Source organism: Zingiber officinale, chromosome 5B, assembly GCF_018446385.1.
Source record: "Zingiber officinale cultivar Zhangliang chromosome 5B, Zo_v1.1, whole genome shotgun sequence".
Lineage (NCBI taxonomy): Eukaryota > Viridiplantae > Streptophyta > Magnoliopsida > Zingiberales > Zingiberaceae > Zingiber > Zingiber officinale.
This window is the reverse complement of record NC_055995.1, coordinates 67,813,114-67,832,358: the sequence shown is the minus strand read 5'-3', so window position 1 is coordinate 67,832,358 and position 19,245 is coordinate 67,813,114. Positions and strand designations below refer to the sequence as shown.

Below are 19,245 nucleotides of genomic sequence, written 5' to 3'. Positions count from 1 at the left end.
CGAGCCCTCTCCGACTTCGTCTGGTCCAGAGAACGAGCTACCGAGCCCTCTCTGACCTAGTCCGGAGAATGAGCTACCGAGCCCTCTCCGACTTCGTCAGGTCCAGAGAACGAGCTACCGAGCCCTCTCTGACCTAGTCCGGAGAACGAGCTACCGAGCCCTCTCCGACTTCGTCCGGTCCAGAGAACGAGCTACCGAGCCCTCTCTGACCTAGTCCGGAGAACGAGCTACCGAGCCCTCTCCGACTTCGTCAGGTCCAGAGAACGAGCTACCGAGCCCTCTCCGACCTAGTCCGGAGAACGAGCTACCGAGCCCTCTCCGATTCCGCGTGCCAAGTTTCCAACTTGGACTTTTCCCTTCCACTTGATCAACCTTGATCAGTAATCAAACCGAGTTTAATTAACATCTGATACAAACTTAAATCCGTGTCAACATCAAAACAACAACCAGGTTAGACTGTATCAACACTTCTAAAATGTTGAAGTAAAAGAATAGCCAAATAAGCACGAGAAATGTTGTCGCTTCACATTTTCATGACTAGTCAAGCAAGTGAGCATGAAAAAGTTGATGAATATATAAACTTGACATTATATCTTAAACCATGTATTATGTCAAAACAGCTAGAATAGCTAACAACAGCAACAGAAAGAAGGAATCATAGAGGAAGTCATGTACCTTATGTCTCAACCTTCTCTAGAGTATTGTGTTTTGATGAACTGTGAACAAAGACATAGATTAGATTAGTAAAAAACAATCAAAAGATGATAAGTGCAAAATGATAAAGACAAATATTTGAGAAGATTGAGAATTGAATGTCAAATATTACTATTGATCGAAGTGAATCTCTCTCGATAGTTTCCACTTCTTCAATAATATCTCTCATATATCTCATCACATAAAAACCACACTGTTTCGAATCTGGTTGGCGAGGACCCTATGTTAAAAACAAATTGTAAATGTTTTATATACATGTTTAATTATTTATAATTTAATCATAAGTAGGCATACATACCTTTATTACTTCCCATGTAACATGTTTTTCCCTTTTTTTTCCTTGTTTGAATTAAACAATCTTATGCTCCTTTATACATCAATAAGAATGGACATATGAGTTTTATTGATTAAAAAAATGCTTAATAAGATTAAAATATGTACTCACATATCCACTACGTATTTCCAGTCCTCATCACAAATGCGATGACTAAGCGAATCCAACAAATAAACTGTCTCCTTATATGGATCAATCACTGTGAGAATCCAATAATAACTATACACAAATCACATAATTATTGCATGCATATTTCTCGAAACAATAAATTAAAACTGATATTATAAGTCTTACTTACCCAACATTATGTTACACCAAAACTAGTTGATTTCTTGATGCTTGACTCAGCTTATCTGCCAAGGCATTCATTGAGATAAATTGAGCACAACTTAAAACATTCATTGAATTTCACTATAGGCAACAAAGCCAATGAATAATATTGTCACTTCATAAATCAAGTTTCAAGAAAATTCCAGATAGAAGAGACCATTTTAGGAATATATTCTACCATTTTCTGTGTTTCTTGAGATAAATGGCTAACACAGGTAACACCCAAGGAAAGAGCAGATAAATCAGAAAGACCATAATATCTTAGCTAAAAAAACCACCACATGTTGGATTAACGTCACTATTAGCAGCCTCCCTTAAAAAAGATAATGCAATAATATTAAAAATTGTCTCAAGACAAGCATAAAAAAAATGACAAGAGGCTTACAAATTAGAAAAGAGTTTGTAGCAACAACGTTCACAGATTTGAAAACATTTCCATTTTAAAGACATACTAAAATAGTTCAAAGCCGCTGCCAATATTATGCAGTCAACCATACCAAGGAAATTTACGAAAAGCTAACTAGTTGTAGATTCTAAATTATATTCAAATGCTTAAGTATAACTATTAAGAAGTATTAGTATTAATAGAATTATGGTGTAACAAGTTCAGTCCTGCATTGATATTTCAGTTTAGGATTGTATCCAACATTCTATGCATATCCATGTTAATATTTCAGTTTAGGATTATTGTGACATTTTTTGTACTCAGTGTGAGATACTTTCCAGTGCTTCATCAATTTTGTCTCAATTTTCAATGTAATTTGAGGGTTTGTTTTGTTATTGCATCAGTTAAGAATAAATAAGTTTATATATATAACCACAAAAGAATGTTGCTTAAAGTTGCAATTTCATATTTCATTGCTGCAGATAACACAATGGCCAAAAACTATAATACTTGATTGAAGTTCTAGACAACAACAGTCACACCTGAGATGACTTTAAATAAAAGATATATTTAGAGAACATAAAACAAAACAGTTGTTTCAAATATGGCAACTAAAGCAAACAAATACCAAGGAAAAATGAATTATGTGGCAGAAGCTTACATTTGCTCTAATTTTCCATTGTTTACAAAATATCCATTATGTTTTGTTGACATTTTGTTTACTTAAAAGTATTCATCCTGCAAAAAACAACATATTCAATATAATCTTTCAATGTTAAACCAGCAAAAAGAAGAAAACATAATTAAAGGCATCATTAATCAAATGCAAGATGGAAGACAATCTTTGATGCACCTTCTGATCCAGAACTTAAAAGGAACAAGCAATGCATACAAAGACAACTTGGCTGCCAGACGGTAGGTAGGTGCTAGCTCAATTTCTGCTCAGGATATATGCTGCCAGTCAGGGCCTCCTAATAAATGGAAAGACAAACATGACTATAATTTTTTCTGAATCAGTGTTCATACTATTAGTTCAAGCGAACAAACAGAAAGCACAAATGGATATACTTGAGCACAGAGAAGCTGTTAGTCATCCAAGAGGGTCTTCAACATTTATGAAGTGAAACTACAAACCATGTATCAATCATATATTTGTTAAGTCAGCACAATATTTGTGTTCGGTAGGTATTTGGACAAAAACTAACAAAAGAACAATATAATTTGATGATGATGATTGCTTCTCAGTTCTCTTATCTATTGATCTTTTTTACATTATTTCTAAAAAGGTGCCCAATTTCCATTAGGGTTCTTGAATCATTAGCTTAGGATTGATAATAAATAAATAAACACTGCTTAAAGCTAATCTTTTTATGCTGTACTCACCTCCCAACTCATAATTCTTCCCTTTCTCTTGCAGCTCATAGACCAGATCCACAATTCTTTTTTGCTCGGCAGTGCTGAATACTCCAGTATGCAGTTCGAGGACATTGAGGATATTATCGATCTTGTCATTGACCCTCTCCAGGCATATGAAATCCTTCTTCCTGACAACATTCCTAAAGTGTATTTCTTCCCTCTGCTCCCTTGACAATCCAGTCTCCTTCTTCGCAATCTCCCTTTTAACTCTTGCTGCTCCCTCAATCGAAGTTCTCCTTGACTCCTCCGTCTTTTCCTCCTGCGCCGCAGCCTCCTTGAGATTGTCTTCTTGAGCCATGTCGACCCAAGACATCCGGATTTGAGCGGACTCCGGCGAAGACGTCAGATCCGGGTCCTACCCAGTTGGTTGGGCATCGGGAAAGGGGGCAGGAAAGCTAGCAGAGGCATAAGACGCCTGATCCTCCGTGGAAGTGGACCCGGAGGCATCCGCGTCGGCTTCGGCAGCAAACCCTAAAGAAGAGCACCACCCCAGCGAACTAAGTAATCTAGCATTCTTCCAAAGGGAAAGGGATCAACAAATCAAGAACCGAGAAAGGAAAGGCGATACTTGGGCGAAGGGAGTCGATGCAGCTTCAGACAGTGGTGGAGCGTGAGGAAGGGAAGCCAATTGGTGAGGAACTCGGTTGCGATCTCCAAGTCTTTTGGATCGAACTGTTGGAGGAATAAATCGTCGTCCTCCATGAGCAGCTGTCTTCTTCGTTCAACAAGACGAACAGGTTATGAATCGACGGAGGAGTGCCACCTTTGGCGAAGAAGCAGTAGTGGAAGGTCAAAGGGCCTCGTCGAGCTCAGAAACCAGCTCACTAGGGAGAGAGGAGAGCACATAGTAGTGGATGGCGTGAAGAAATCGAGAATGCGAAGGGGAAAATAAGGCGCCGAAAAAATTTGCGGAGGGAGGGAAAGTAAAATTGTGAGAGGGAAAATGACGGAATAAATAAAGTCAAAGACAATGGTTTTATCAAAACTGTTGTCGTATTCCCTTAAAAAAAGCGCTTAAAGACAACGGTTTTAGATAACCGTTGTAAAATGTGTTGTTGATTTAAAAAAAAATTACTCAACGACAACGGTTTTCACAAAACTATTATCTTTTGTATTTTATGGGAGCTCAAAGACAACGGTTTTTTCTAAAATCGTTGTCTTTTACCAAATTTACAATAGTTTCATCTAAAACCGTTGTCTTTGTGGTGTTGTCGTTTAACATTTTTGTTGTAGTGTCGGTTCATCTTTTTACTTCACACAAAAAAATTATATATATATTTGAAACTTTTTTTACTTTATCAAAATTAATATACCGAAGTAAAATATTATTAAAATTAATAGTGAAGCCCTTGTTTTTAAAATTCTATAGTAAAAAATAATATTTTACTTCGCTAGTATTATTAACGAAGTTGATTGTTATATATTACTTTATAATTAACAATCGTCGAAATAAAGAGTGCCAAAGTAAAAAGCTAAAATTCTACTAGTGATCCTATCACTTTATTTACAAACTAATTTAATCATATGCATGCCTCCTCTATTGGACTTTCTCGAACAATATTTAGTATACATAGCTGTTCCTCTATCTATCGACTATTCAAATTCATCCACTATAATCCTACCATTTTCATAGTAGGAGATATTTACATTTGAATTAAATTTGATCGAAATATTTATTATTTGTATATTATTTTAATTTGTTCAATAATTAATATTTTTTTACAAATCGTCGTGTACGTTCATCATCCTAGCCATCTAGAATAGCCATTTAACGGGTGCACAAGCAAAGATGGATGCTATGCTAGAGAATTGCTGCACAAGAAGCATAGAAATTGTTGGATATTGAAACCTTAATGGACCAATATCGGTTTTGTGGAAAAATCGGAATGACATCAATAGATAGAAGTCATAATTGACTTCAAAATTGAAATCTACGTTTCGCGTAGATAGATTTAGACTATTAATTTGTTCAAAACCGATTAAAGGTGAATGAGAAATTAATTGTTTAAAGTTGGCTCAAATAAACATTAATTACTCATTAATGATATATAAGGAAATGCATGGGAGAATAGTCCCACATCGAAAATTTTTGATGTGCATTCTTTTTGCTTATTAATGATGCTGTGTTAATGGAGTTAACTCAGAAAAAGACCAGGTGCTCTCTTCTCAGGGGTGAGCAGGTGCTCGCACCTGTGAGCCCACCACCCGCCACATACGCAATGGGCGCTTTGTAGGCGCACTTTGAGCATTGAGGAGCTTAAATTTATGCTCCAGATGACCTGGCAGTGCCTATGTGGCATCCACGTGGGCAAGAAGAGATGACTGGACTGTTGATTGGGGCAAACGGATGGCTACCGTTGATCAAAGAGGTGTGATGGATCGCCGGTGATGCGATCTGGAGCGTTGGAACACGAAGAGTCACGATCTGACCACTTGGGATGAGACTTGATCTGAAGCGTTAGATTGAATGGATTAGTAAATTCAGATCCGATGGCTGATGACAATAGGCGAGATCTGAGGGTCACAACTCTTCAGATCTGATGGATGAGATTAAAGTGGGATATGTGAAGGGTTATAACTCTTCAGAATGGACGATCCAGATCGATCCAGCCCAAAGAACACATCCACTCACGCAAAAGGCATTCAACCTCTTCATTTGGTATAAATAGAACCCTCCAGATGCTGGAAAATTGATTCGAATCATCGAATTCATTTATTCTACTATCTCTTGAGCATTCATCTCATCTTGTGCATAAAGAGTCCAAATAGCCTACGAGAAGGTTCGCTGGTCTCGGAATTCGGAGTGCTACGATTCCGAGACATTCGTCGTTGTATCTTGGGAACGAATTGCTGCTATCTGTTAGCACCGTAGCGGAGCAATATCGTTTACGGAGATAGTGTCGAACACTAGCCTCGACGATCAATATCAGTTTGCGCACTCCGGGAGATACCGAGACCAACAGTCGTAAACGATATTGTGCAAACTGATATGGCTACTTCCAACGACATTTCGACGGTCGTTCCGACCACCATTCCGCCAACATCGATTCTGCATGGAGAAAGGCCGGAGAAATTGACCGGAGCCGACTTCAAAAGATGGCAGCAAAAGATGCTGTTTTATCTAACGACGCTAAACCTTGTACGGTTTTTGCAGGAAAACCCGCCAGCCGCTTCAGAAGGTAGTAAGGCTGCCTACGATGCATGGTCACACGGAGATTTCCTGTGCCGCAACTATATTCTCAACGCCTTGGACAACACGCTGTATAACGTGTATTGTTTATTGGAGACGACGAAATCTTTATGGGAATCACTTGAGAAGAAATACAAGACCGAAAATGCCGGATTGAAGAAATTCATCGTCGGCCGGTTTCTGGATTTCAAGATGATGGACTCTAAATGCGTCTCAGCTCAAGTCCAAGATATGCAATTAATACTGCATGATCTGGACGCCGAAGGTATGAAGCTGAACGAGTCATTCGCAGTAGCTGCAGTAATTGAGAAGCTCCCTCCGTCATGGAAGGACTTCAAGAATTACCTCAAGCACAAGTAAAAGGAGATGAGACTGGAAGACCTGATCCTGAGGCTACGAATAGAGGAGGATAATCGAGAATTATCTGACTCTAGAGGAACCAAGCGGACTATTGACGAAATGTCCAACCTGGTCGAGCCAAACGTCAAAAAGCCAAAGCAGTTCAAGAAGAAGGCTCAAGTAAAGAAGTTCAAGGGCTCTTGCTACAACTGTGGAAAGTTAGGACACATGTCCAAGGACTGCAGACGCCCGAAGAAGCCGACCAAGGGGCCAAAAGATGCTGCAAACCACGTCACAACCTCTCTTGAGGACTTGGATCTCACTGCGGTTGTGTTTGAATCCAATACAGTGGAGGATAACCCGAAGCAGTGGTGGATCGATACTGGAGCAACTCGTCATATCTGTTCAGATAAAGCGATGTTCTCCAAGTATACTCCGATAAATGGAAGGAAGCTCTATATGGGCAATTCCACGACATCTCCGATCGTCGGACTCAGAAAAGTTGTTCTAAAGATGATGTCTGGAAAGGAGCTAACTCTGATTGATGTGCTCCATGTTCCCGACATCAAAAAGAACCTAGTTTCTGGATCGGCACTTGTTAAGGTCGGGTTTAGACTAGTGTTCCAGTCCAACAACTTTGTCCTTACAAAGAATGGTGTCTTCGTAGGAAAGGAGTACTTAGAACAAAGTCTATTCAAAATGGTTGTAATGACTGTACTCCGAAAATTTGATGGTAATAAAATAATTGCTTCCAGCTATGTGGTTGAGTGTTTTAATTTGTGGCATGATCGACTCGGACATGTGCATAATAATACTCTGAAACGTCTCGTCAAACTAAATTTATTATCGAACGTCAATCTTGACGAAACACACAAATGTGAAGTGTGTGTGGAAGCTAAAATGATGAAACTACCTTTCCATTCGGTAGAAAGGTCAACAACTCCTCTAGAATTAATACATAGTGATCTATGTGATTTGAAATTTGTGCAAACTAGAGGAGGTAAAAAGTATTTCATTACTTTGTAAAAAGTATTTCATTACTTTGTAAAAAGTATTTCATTACTTTTATCGATGACTGCACGAGATTCTATTATGTCTTTCTTCTAAGAAGTAAAGACGAAGCCTTAGAGGCGTTCAGAACCTATAAAACAGAAGTTGAAAATCAACTTGACAAACGAATTAAAATAATTTGTAGCGATAGAGGTGGAGAATATGGTGCACCGTTTGATGAATTTTGTTCAGATTCTGGCATTATTCATCAAACAATGGCGCCTTACTCACCTTAATCGAATGGTGTTGCTGAACGTAAAAATCGGACACTAAAAGAGATGATGAATGCCTTGTTGATAAATTCAGGCTTACCTCAAAACTTATGGGGGGAAGCAATATTATCGGCAAATCACATTCTCAACAAGATCTCTCATAAGAAAAGTGATAAAACTCCATACGAACTATGGAAAGGCCACGAGCCATCATACAAATACCTGAAAGTGTGGGGGTGCTTGGCAAAGGTCGAAGTACCTAAACCAAAGCAAGTAAAGATCGGACCTAAAATGTTCGATGCAGTATTTGTCGGATATGCCCATAATAGTAGTGCATATCGTTTCCTAGTTCACAAATCAGACATTCCTGATATTCATGTGGGAACAACAATAGAATCTCGGAATGCGATATTCTTTGAAAACGAATTCCCAAATAAGAAGGGAAACGTTGAAAATGATAACAACGGAAGTTCAAACAAAAATGACGTTATCGAACTTAGCTGTTATAAAAAGACTATTGACGATCAAAGCGAAGGGCCACGTCATAGCAAATGGGCTAGAGCTGAGAAATCGTTCGGGCCAGATTTCATGACTTTCATGTCAGAAATGGACCCAAAAACATTAAGTGAAGCTCTCTCTAGTCCCGATGCTCTAATGTGGAAAGAAGCTGTCAATAGTGAAATCGAATCCATTATGAATAATCATATTTGGGAATTAGTAGACCTTCCTTCTGGTAATAAACCATTAGGTTGTAAGTGGATACTAAAATGCAAGTATAAAGCTGATGGATCAATTGACAAGTATAAGGCCAGACTTGTAGCCAAGGGGTACAAGCAAGAGGAAGACCTTGATTATTTCGATACCTACTCACCGGTGACAATGATTACGTCCATACGAGTGCTAATATCCATTGCAGGACTATATGACCTTGAAATACATCAAATGAATGTTAAGACTGCTTTCTTAAATGGTGAGTTAGAAGAAGAAATTTATATGAAGCAACCCGAGGGGTTCGTGGCTCCAGGAATGAGAAAAAGGTATGTCGACTTGTTAAGTCATTGTACGGACTTATGCAAGCGCCTAAACAATGACACGAAAAATTTGACAAAGTAATGCTGTCAAACGAATTCAGAATAAATGAATGTGACAAATGCATTTATGTCAAAGACACACCTAAAGGTTATGTAATCGTCTGTTTATACGTAGACGACATGCTGATAATGAGCAGTAATCATAATATAATCATGACTACAAAGAAATTGTTGACCAAAAATTTTGATATGAAAGATATGAGTCAAGCAGATATTATATTGGAAATTAAAATTCTCAGGACATCAGAAGGGATAGTTCTGACACAATCCCATTATGTAGAGTCAATATTGAAAAGATTCAATGCGTACGATCTCTCTACAGTAAAAACACCTATGGATCTAAGTCAACACTTAGCGAAAGACCATGGTGAGACCTTATCGCAGTTGGAATATTCTCGGATAATAGGCAGTTTGATGTATCTCACAAACTGCACACGTCCGGATATTGCCTGTGCGGTCAACAAGCTGAGTCGTTTTACGAGTAATCCAAATGACACCCATTGGAAAGCATTGATGCGAGTTCTTAGATATTTGAAATATACTATGAACTATGGATTACATTATGGAAAATATCCCGCTGTGCTGGAGGGATATTGTGATGCTAATTGGATATCAGATACAACAGACTCCAAATCCACTAGTGGATATGTTTTCACGATCGGTGGGGGAGTAGTATCTTGGAAATCCACTAAGCAGACGTGCATTGCTCGATCAACTATGGAATACGAGTTTATAGCTCTAGACAAAGTAGCTGAGGAAGCTGAATGGCTGCGGAATTTCTTAGAAGATATTCCGAGCTGGACGAAACCTGTGCCTGCCGTACTGATCCACTGTGATAGTCAATCGGCGATTGGAAGGACACAGAGTAATATGTACAATGGGAAGTCACGACATATACGTCGTAGACATAATACCATTAGGCAGTTGATCTCGAATGGAGTGATTGCAATCGACTATGTTAAGTCCAAAGATAATTTGACAGATCCTCTTACGAAAGGGTTGAGTCGAGATCAAGTATACTGCTCATCAAGAGGAATGAGATTAAAAATCTACAACTAAAAACGACTGTAGCGGTAACCCAACCTTGTTGACTGGAGATCCCAAGATCTTGGTTCAAAGGGACAACGAAGTTACAGAAGTTGTGTTATAGCACATGAGATATTTTATCTCTATCTCAATCCTAGGATGAATTTGTGCTGTCCTACCTCATGTAGTGAGGTTAAGCTTATGCTTTTAGTAACTTCTATACCTTATAAGCTAGAGTATGGTAGGATACTCCTGATAGAAATGTCATCTATATGAGTGTGAAGATAGGCCGCTTCAATGAAATACTCATGAATCCAAGATGGTGTCCATGGCTGAAACGGAACCAACCATGAGAACCTAAAGTAGGTGAGATAGGTCTCTGTGTGGGTGTTATTATCTTAGTATACACCAACAGCTGAGCAGTTCAAGACATCACGTTCACTGCGCAGCCTAGTATACTCGATAGCATTCCACTACGGAAGGTTCAAAGCCACAAGCTACCTCTCCCGATGCAGTGACTTATCGATTGGACTCTTGTAAAGTGTCAGCATGCATACACGCATTGCATTAATTTCCATTCATGTGAGGCATTGTTGGATATTGGAACCTTAATGGACCAATATCGATTTTGTGGAAAAATCGGAATGCCATCAATAGATAGAAGTCATAATTGACTTCAAAATTGAAATTTACGTTTCACGTATATAGATTTAGACTATTAATTTGCTCAAAATCGATTAAAGGTGAATGAGAAATTAATTGTTTAAAGTTGACCCAAATAAACATTAATTGCTCATTAATGATATATAAGGAAATGCATGGGAGAATAGTCCCACATCGAAAATTTTCGATGTGCATTCTTTGCTTATTAATGATGCTGTGTAATGGAGTTAACTCAGAAAAAGACTAGGTGCTCTCTTCTCAGGAGCGAGCAGGTGCTCGCACCTGTGAGCCCGCCACCCGCCACCCGCCACGTGCGCAATGGGCGCTTTGTAGGCACACTTTGCACTTAGTACCGTAGCGAAGCAATATCATTTATGGAGATAATGTCAAATACTAACCTCGACAATCAATATCAACACACTCCAAGAAATATCGGGACCAACAGAAATCTCAATTGAAGAAATACAAAAAATATTATAGCAGTTCCTCATGCTCCAATCGTCAGAGCCGACTCCAACCCACGAATAAGAAGATGGTTAAATATTTTTTTTTAATACCCTACTTAAATATTTTATTATAGCACTCTTTTATTAGTTATTTTGACATTTACTTTTGTGTGTAAGTTTTGGATAATTTATAATTTATTACTCTGTAAATTCACTTTTTTTTATCATATATTTAATTATTTTTGTGAAGTTTATCGATTATTATTTTATACACATGACAGATAAATTGATAAAAATAATTTAATATTTAAAAAAATAGCAGCAAAAGTATTGGCCTATATATAATGACTGGTAATTTTTTAAATAAATTATCAGCTAAATATATATCTTGGTTAGTAAATTTTTTAAAGGATTATTAGCCAAATATATATTTGGTCAGTATTTTTAAAAAGAAAATTATTGAACATTTTACTTTAAAAAATTATGGATCAAATATATATTTAATTAGTACATTTAAGAAGATTTATCAGCCTAAATGACCGATAATATTATTTACAAATATCGAGTAATAAAATGGTCGGGGAATAAAATTTAACATCTAAAGATTACCAGCAAGTCCCGGCAAAATTATTTTGGATGATAATTCATATTTATTCGCCATGTTTATTACCAACTATTTTTATTCGCTGATAATCCCCATATTTTCCCTAGTGAATATATATACACATGTAAAAGAGTAAATTTATATGAGAGACAATTATGATCTTCTTTTAGTTTACTTTATAACAATAATAATACAATTATTATCTTCTTTTAGTTTACTTTATAGTAATAAAAATGGAACAATCAGTTATTTTCAAACTTGTTAAAATATGAGTGTCAAAAGTATATATATATATATATATATATATATATATATATATATATATATATATATATATATATATATATATATATAATACTATCATATTGAGGGGTCTTATCCCTAAAAGGATCAAACTAAAAAAAAATATATATATTAGAATGTTAAAATGGTATATCCCTATAAATAATATGAAAAAAAATAATGTATAGTTCATTTAGATATTTTAGTTGTCTAAATATAAATGTTAGTTAATGATTATAAAATGTTAAAAATTATAATTGTAAAAGATAATGGATTATAGTGTAATAATTTATCATCTCTGTAAATATATAATAAATTTCATATATTTAAATAATTTCAAGTTCAACCATTATTAATTATTTTTTAAAGAAACTTGAAATTTAGAAAACTAATTTCAATAATAATAGTTCAAATTCTATTAATGAAATTGGTTTTTCTAAATTAATTGTGAAATTCAATAAAAAAAACAGATCTATATTTAAATTTATAGTCTAAATAAAAAATAATAGGGTGTTTTTTTTATTATTGTTAAAAGGTATCACATTTTTAAAAAATATCAAAAAGATATCCATCCTATATATTTTTCATTCTAAAAACATACTTATTTTATTATCCAAATTATCCCTCTTACTAATCAATTCCAATGCATGAATATATATTGATTCGCAGTTAGGTAAACACTTAGATCAACAACATATTATAACAGTTATGCTTCATAATCGCTACAATATATAGCGGTTACGATTTATAATTGTTATAACATGTGCACAAGTTTGATCTTATCTAACTCAAGCTACGACAATGTTGATCAACAACATGTTTTAATAACAATTAACTGTAATAACATATCCACAAATGATCAATTTAATATTGATCAATATCATGTTATAGCAGAATCATAATTAGTATAATGTTATAGTAACTACTGTTAATAGTTGCAACAATATATTATAACGGTTAGAGTTTGGTTTTTATTAAAGGCGTACTTAAATTAATTCTCAACATGTTATTCCTGTCTATTTTAATTTTAAATTAAAATAAAAAATTTGATTTTCTTATTTAAATCGAACCAAATTGAATCAAGAAAAAAAAACTTAAACCAAAATAATTTTAAATTTTTAGTTTTGTTTCATTTTTTTCTCTTGTAATTAGTTAATAAAAAATATTTTATTTAAAATTCTTTTAATTTATTTTTTATTAATGTATTTTTAATAATTTTTATTAAAGTTCTGAAATAAAAAAAAATAGAAGTTTAATGTCGTAATTTTTTAATATTTTAAAGTCACCGCTTTTATATGAAATTATTTAATAAAATAATTAAAATTTTTTTATTGGTTCCATTCGGATCAATTTGATTGATTTAAATGAGAAAAATTAATTTTTTTTATTTTAATTTAAAATTGAAATAGATAAGATCAAACTATGGATTTTTTTTTTGTTGAGAAATTCAAAAGATTGGATACGTCTTTGGTAAATTATTATTGCTATTATTTTTATAAAAAATTATTTAATATCGAAGGTGATTTTACTTTATTTTATTACTAGATGAAATTTAAATATTTTGTTTATTTACTCATATAGAAAATTTCTATGTATAAGAAGATTTATCTATTTGAAGCAAATTATATCCATTTAGAAGCATGCATAGTTTTAGCCATTATCACTTGAATCAGGCTAAATTTATTAGCGAACGTAATTGTTGATAGAGGACGTTCGATCGCGTTTATTCCTGGGTAATCGATGGAGCATGTAGTTGGTAGAGGAAGATCACTCCGCGTTTGGATCTCAGTGGAGAGATGGTTGATCATTTTTGCCCGATCGCTTCCTGGTGAGCTTGATGTGCACGCCGGGGCTTCCTTGGTCGCACGAAGCATTGAGCATCAATGAATTGTTGACGCTTTGCACATTGCTGTTTACCAGCGAGATCATCGGCTTCTGCTGTTGCTTGTTCTTGTTGTCGTTGCTGTTCGATTCCTTTGCCGGCTTGCCTTCCTTGTGTGCTCCGTTGTTCAGGTCCTTGAACCAAGTGTCGCCGACCGTGGGACGAACCTGCTGCTTTCTGATCTGATGCTGAAGGCCGTAGGAAGGGGAGAGATCAAGGAACGCCCCCATGTTTTGCCCTGCGATGGTAATCGCTCTCGTCTCCCCCTGATCTTTGCTTTTGGTTGTCGATCTGTTCTCGTTCGCGGTCGCTGAATTTTTTCCTTCTGCTTTGGTGGGAAAAAAGGGGATTTTCTTGTCGGAATTCTTGTTTGAGCTGTTTTGCTCGATGGTTTGCTTTGGTTGTGATTCGGCGATCGGATCGGGCTCTGGATGCGGTATCAGAGACGCAGAAGAGGAATTGATCACTTTGGGAGATTGCGGAGGAGGTGGGGATCGGGTTGTCGCTGTTACAGGTATCGGCGACGGCAGGCGTTGCAGCATTGGGGTCGCCGTCGGCGCTGATCTCGGAACCTCAGGCGGGGAAAAGTTTGCGGCGTCGGCCCGAGACGGAGGGGATGGGTTTGCTACCGGGGCCGCTGTCACAGGCCTCGGTGACGCCACGCGTTGCAGCATTGGAGTCGTCGCTGGTTTCGGGACCTCAGGCGGTGAAGGGGCCGCAGCGTTCGTTGTTTGTGTAGGCTGTAGTGTCTCCTGTGGCTGGGTTGGCACCGGCGACGGAGGTGGTGGCGGTGGTGCTTGGGCAGGCAACAAAGATGTTCGACCAAATGCCAGTGAGGCTTGGCGAACTGGTGACGCCGGGGGAGGTTGCGCCGGCTGAGGTTGTGCCGGCGGAGCTGGCGGGTCGATAAGGGCTTGCGAAGCTAGTCGGAGGAACCACGGGCGTCCAACCGGTTGGTTCGCCATGGCCACGCGCCTAGTTCTTTTCTTCGAGGCACTTGAGAAGATTATGGAATGGTGAAGATTTGAGCAGTTCCGACGCCCTATTTGTAGCGAAGGTGGTGGGGAGGAGACGCTCGAGCTGGATTTCTGCAGAGGACGTCTTCAGGAACCTTTCTACCTATGCCAAAGGCAAAGGCAAAGCCAAAGGCAAAAGGCAAAGGATCTGATACCCGACAGAGATGTTGACAGCCTCTCTCATGGCAAGATTGGTATCAAATCTTAGTTAATTTCATCAAGAGGCAACCTTTCTGTTCAATTATGCAACGTTACAGACACATTTAGACAAAAACTCAACTCTGCCAGGATTCGAGAGTTGCCTTCCATCTCACTCTGCATTGCTTAAGCTCGATGGGCGACATTGGAATCTGAAAGCGACGCTCTTCTTCAGCCCGTTGCCCAACCCACCGTTCTTTTCTCCATCGCCAAAAAGGATCCTATTCGAATTCTCTTCTACAGCCGTGGTGCTCTTCTTCTTTAACCAGAGACTCGGAGTTGATGTGAACAATGGTCCAGCAAGTGACTGATACTATCTATAATCGACCACCAAGGTCAAGGCCAAGGCCAAGGCCAAGGCCAAGCCCAGCAGCACAAGGAAGCCCAAGGCTGCTGTATCTGCTTGAGACATTGAAGTGAACCACATGAGCAAAAAAGCCATTTCCCACAGGACTCGTCGAGAATGCTCGCTTTATCCGAAATATAATGTTCAATGCATTGCACAAGGGAAACCACCTCCCTTACATTTAGCCACAGAAGAAAGAGGGAGTCTCTCTAGGAACAGTGAATAGCAATACGTACAAAGCCCAACTTGAAGGAGGGAAGAAAGGAGTTTGTAAACTTGAAGGAGAAGAGACGCTTCTAAAATAGCCCAACTTGCCACCGGAGGGAGTGCAGAGCAGGAGCCGAACCAGGCCAAACACAAATGGAAAACGCCACGTCCACCGTCGGGCGCGCAACCCAAATTGAAGTGCAGATTGCAGATTGCAGATGGCGAGCTTTGTATGCCCACTCGTCAGTAGTAGTAAGAGGAGCTGCCGAGCTGGAAGCCGTCGGAGGCGACGTCATCCACCGCCGGCATTGGCCCAAACAGGGGGCTGTGCACGTATCCTTCGTCGAAGAAGATCCCGTGCGAGGTTGGGGAGCCGTATCCGCTGAACTCCCCGGCGTCGCACCACGTTTCTGATCCCCCGGTCCCTGTCTCTGTTAGCACATCCTCGGCGGCAACCGGAGCGCCACCTGACTCCCATGCTGATACCCCCGCTGGAAACGTCGGCGGAGACGGCGGACGTGTCGCATTGGTGTATTGGAAGCCCTCCTCTGGCTGCTGCTGGTAGTAGTAATGAGCTGCTCCGTCGTTATTGGACGCGTTGCTCGTGAAAGAAGTGTACCCGTCGTGATTTCCGTGAGCGGGGAAGGTAGTCGTGCGGTGGATGGACTCCGGAAGAGCGGGGGCCGGCGGCTCGGAGAAGAGGAAGGAGGATGGTGGAGGTTGGAGGTCCGGCGAGAGGAAAGGGGTGACGGAGGAGCCCGGCGGAAGGTCGGGGTAGGCGAAGTTGGTCCTGGCGCGTGCGCCCCGCAGGGTGCGGGCGGCGCGATCGTACGCCACGGCCGCTTCCTCTGCCGTGTCGAAGGTGCCCAACCAGTGCCGTTCCTTTGTCGCCGGGTCGCGTATCTCTGCCGCGTACCGTCCCCAGGGCCGACGGCGCACGCCAAGGTACCTGAAGCCGCCCCCCGCCTCGGCGCCATTGCCATTGACTTCGTTGCTACTGCTGTTGTCATGTTCCTTTTGCTGCCTGCGTTTGCTTTTCTTGTCCTGATTGAGATCAGAACTTGCGGCAGAAGACGAGAAGAAGAAGGAAAAACCCATTGGAGAGTGAGAATTAGGGGAATAATATGGTGATGAATAATGATGTTGAGATGATGGTGTTCGTTTGGTGGTGGAAGAGTATGTATGGTATTGGTTTATATACTAGTAGAGGTAGTGGTGACTGGTGGGAGAAATATATCGATAGACATTTTATATAAGAAGGTTGGCCCATGTTTAATTTGATCAATAGTGGTCAATCTAATGATTCAGAGTGGAGATCAGAAAGAAATATAATGATATCGAGTGGTGGGATAACACTTTGTGGATCAAAGTTTTAGTAACATGCAATCTTTTAATGGTTTATTGAGGTTTATCTCATTTCAAGTGAATATTTTGACTTGAGAGGGGAACATGTAAAGAATTGGTTTGCAGAACCAAGAAGTTTATTATTGACTGAGTTGAAATTAAGTAACGCTTGTAGCCTTTTGCAGAGAAGACAAGTAGGTGTGATATCAAAAATCCAACCTAGTGAGAACCACTTGCAGGCATGACAATAGGTGTGATACTCACAGTTCCATTATGTGCTTTTCAGATTTACTGCATGCGTAAACTTTCTAAATAGATCTAGTTGATCAAATTGATTTAAGAATAAATGCCTTTAATACATACAATATCTAAAAACACTTAGTTGTTCTTGCCTTCTTCCATATAAAAATTACATTCATGGACTCCCATACATGTGACATTTGTTTAATCAATTACTTTAAAGCATCCATATAATTACTCTTGTTTTAACTTAGCTCTTGAATGCTCTTAGGCTACCGTCAACTACGCACCTAGGCTATGAAAAAGACAGTCATTTTTGGCATAATCAAAGATGCGAATCGAGCAGCTCTTGAGAAGTGAGTGGCAATTGAACCGTGGTAGCATAGTGTACCTACTCTTCTGGACCCACCATGAAGAGTGATTGTGAATCAGTATTGAGAATAAGAATTAGCTCCAATCACTCTGAAAGTGAGATGAGCCTAAAACTGTTCTTTTTATTAGCTTTCTTGCTTTTAGTATGGGGCAGTAACTGATACTGTTATTCTTCACAAAATTATTATGGAACTGCCTTATAGTTCAAATTAATAGTCCTTGTAATTCACTTGAAAAGCTTGTTGGAAGTCATACGCTTCCATCCAAAACTCTGTTACTTGCAAAGGTATGTGAAGGTACATCATGAACCGATATGATTTTTGAACTTGATTCTTGAATTGCTGAAAGCCTGACTATACAATTTTCTTCTGAGTACAATCTGACATTGTGAGTTTAGCTCTGTTAACTGTCATAGAGCATGTTCCTTTTCAAGTCAAGTATCTTAGTTGGGGAGTTATTTGACCATTTGTAGTAAGTTTAGACTAGAATGTCACATGCTCATAGATTATATTTGATGTATATAATCCAGTATGCTATCTGAAAAATATTATCTCAGAAAGCTGACATAGAAAATCTACTGCAGTCATGTCTGAGGTCGGCATTAATTAAGAAGCCATGAGCGTGGTCCTTGTTTAGTTTCTTTAAATCTGTTGATTATTCTCTCATGGTATGGAGTTGCTAATCATGAGGGTGATCACATGATTATGTGGTTCACCATAAATGATTAGCATGTTCTATCACTCCCTTTAGATGCCAATGCTTTTGTATATTACAATATGCAATTGCCTCTACTTAGCATGGACTCATGAACAGAAAAAGTGTTCTTATAAGTTGATTGTTAGATCGGATGCTAATCAATCATATGTTCAGTGTACCTCACAGAAAATTATGATTACTTTACTTTTATCTTTCATTATTATTTTATCCTTCATCTATATATTCATTTCTTTTTGAAAAGATTGTTAATAAGAAAATGATACTTAATCTGTCAACAAAATATCGAAACATTGATTTATCTAGACATGTACATCTTTTGAATATTATGAATGAGAGAATATATTTGGATTTCATATAATGTAGCAAATGGGGATAATTAATGTCTTTGGTATTATTTAATTTGAATATTAGTTGATATGCATATGACCTTTGGTGGTTATGGGAGTTGGGAGCAGAAGTGGTACAGGAGCGGCCTTATTTTATTCTCCAAAGCATAATGAGTTAAAGCAGTTCTTTAGATAATTAAAATTATTTATTACATATAGAACATACTTTCTTGATGATACACTGGAAGATTTGTGTCTTTCACCTCCAATGTAATATATGACATGATATCCTTCATGTTTCAATTGCTGCTTCATCAACTTACAGTATGATCTTGCAATGCAGACACGAAAGGCAGTTTAGAAGGCATACATGGAGCAAACTATTTCATCTTGACTTGATCTGATTGCAAACACTGCTAGTAACTACGAAAGGAGCATTTATGTCCAAAGAGCTTCTGGCACTTAAATCAAAAGATTAGGTACATTCAATTGCTTTTTAAGGGAATTCTAATTCT

The 19,245-nt window shown here is 38.2% G+C and overlaps 2 protein-coding genes across 2 annotated transcripts; both read right to left on the bottom strand.

Moving 5' to 3' along the window:
• Positions 1-13,867: 13,867 nt before the first annotated feature.
• LOC121986695 (vegetative cell wall protein gp1-like) lies at positions 13,868-14,929 on the bottom strand. Its single transcript, XM_042540646.1, has one exon. It carries the CDS (start codon positions 14,927-14,929, stop codon positions 13,868-13,870), a length of 1,062 nt encoding a protein of 353 aa, XP_042396580.1.
• Positions 13,905-17,301, bottom strand: LOC121984477 (ethylene-responsive transcription factor LEP-like). The gene has a single exon (XM_042537413.1). The coding sequence runs from the start codon at positions 16,827-16,829 to the stop codon at positions 15,975-15,977; it is 855 nt and encodes a 284-aa protein (XP_042393347.1). The 5' UTR covers positions 16,830-17,301; the 3' UTR covers positions 13,905-15,974.
• Positions 17,302-19,245: the final 1,944 nt, after the last annotated feature.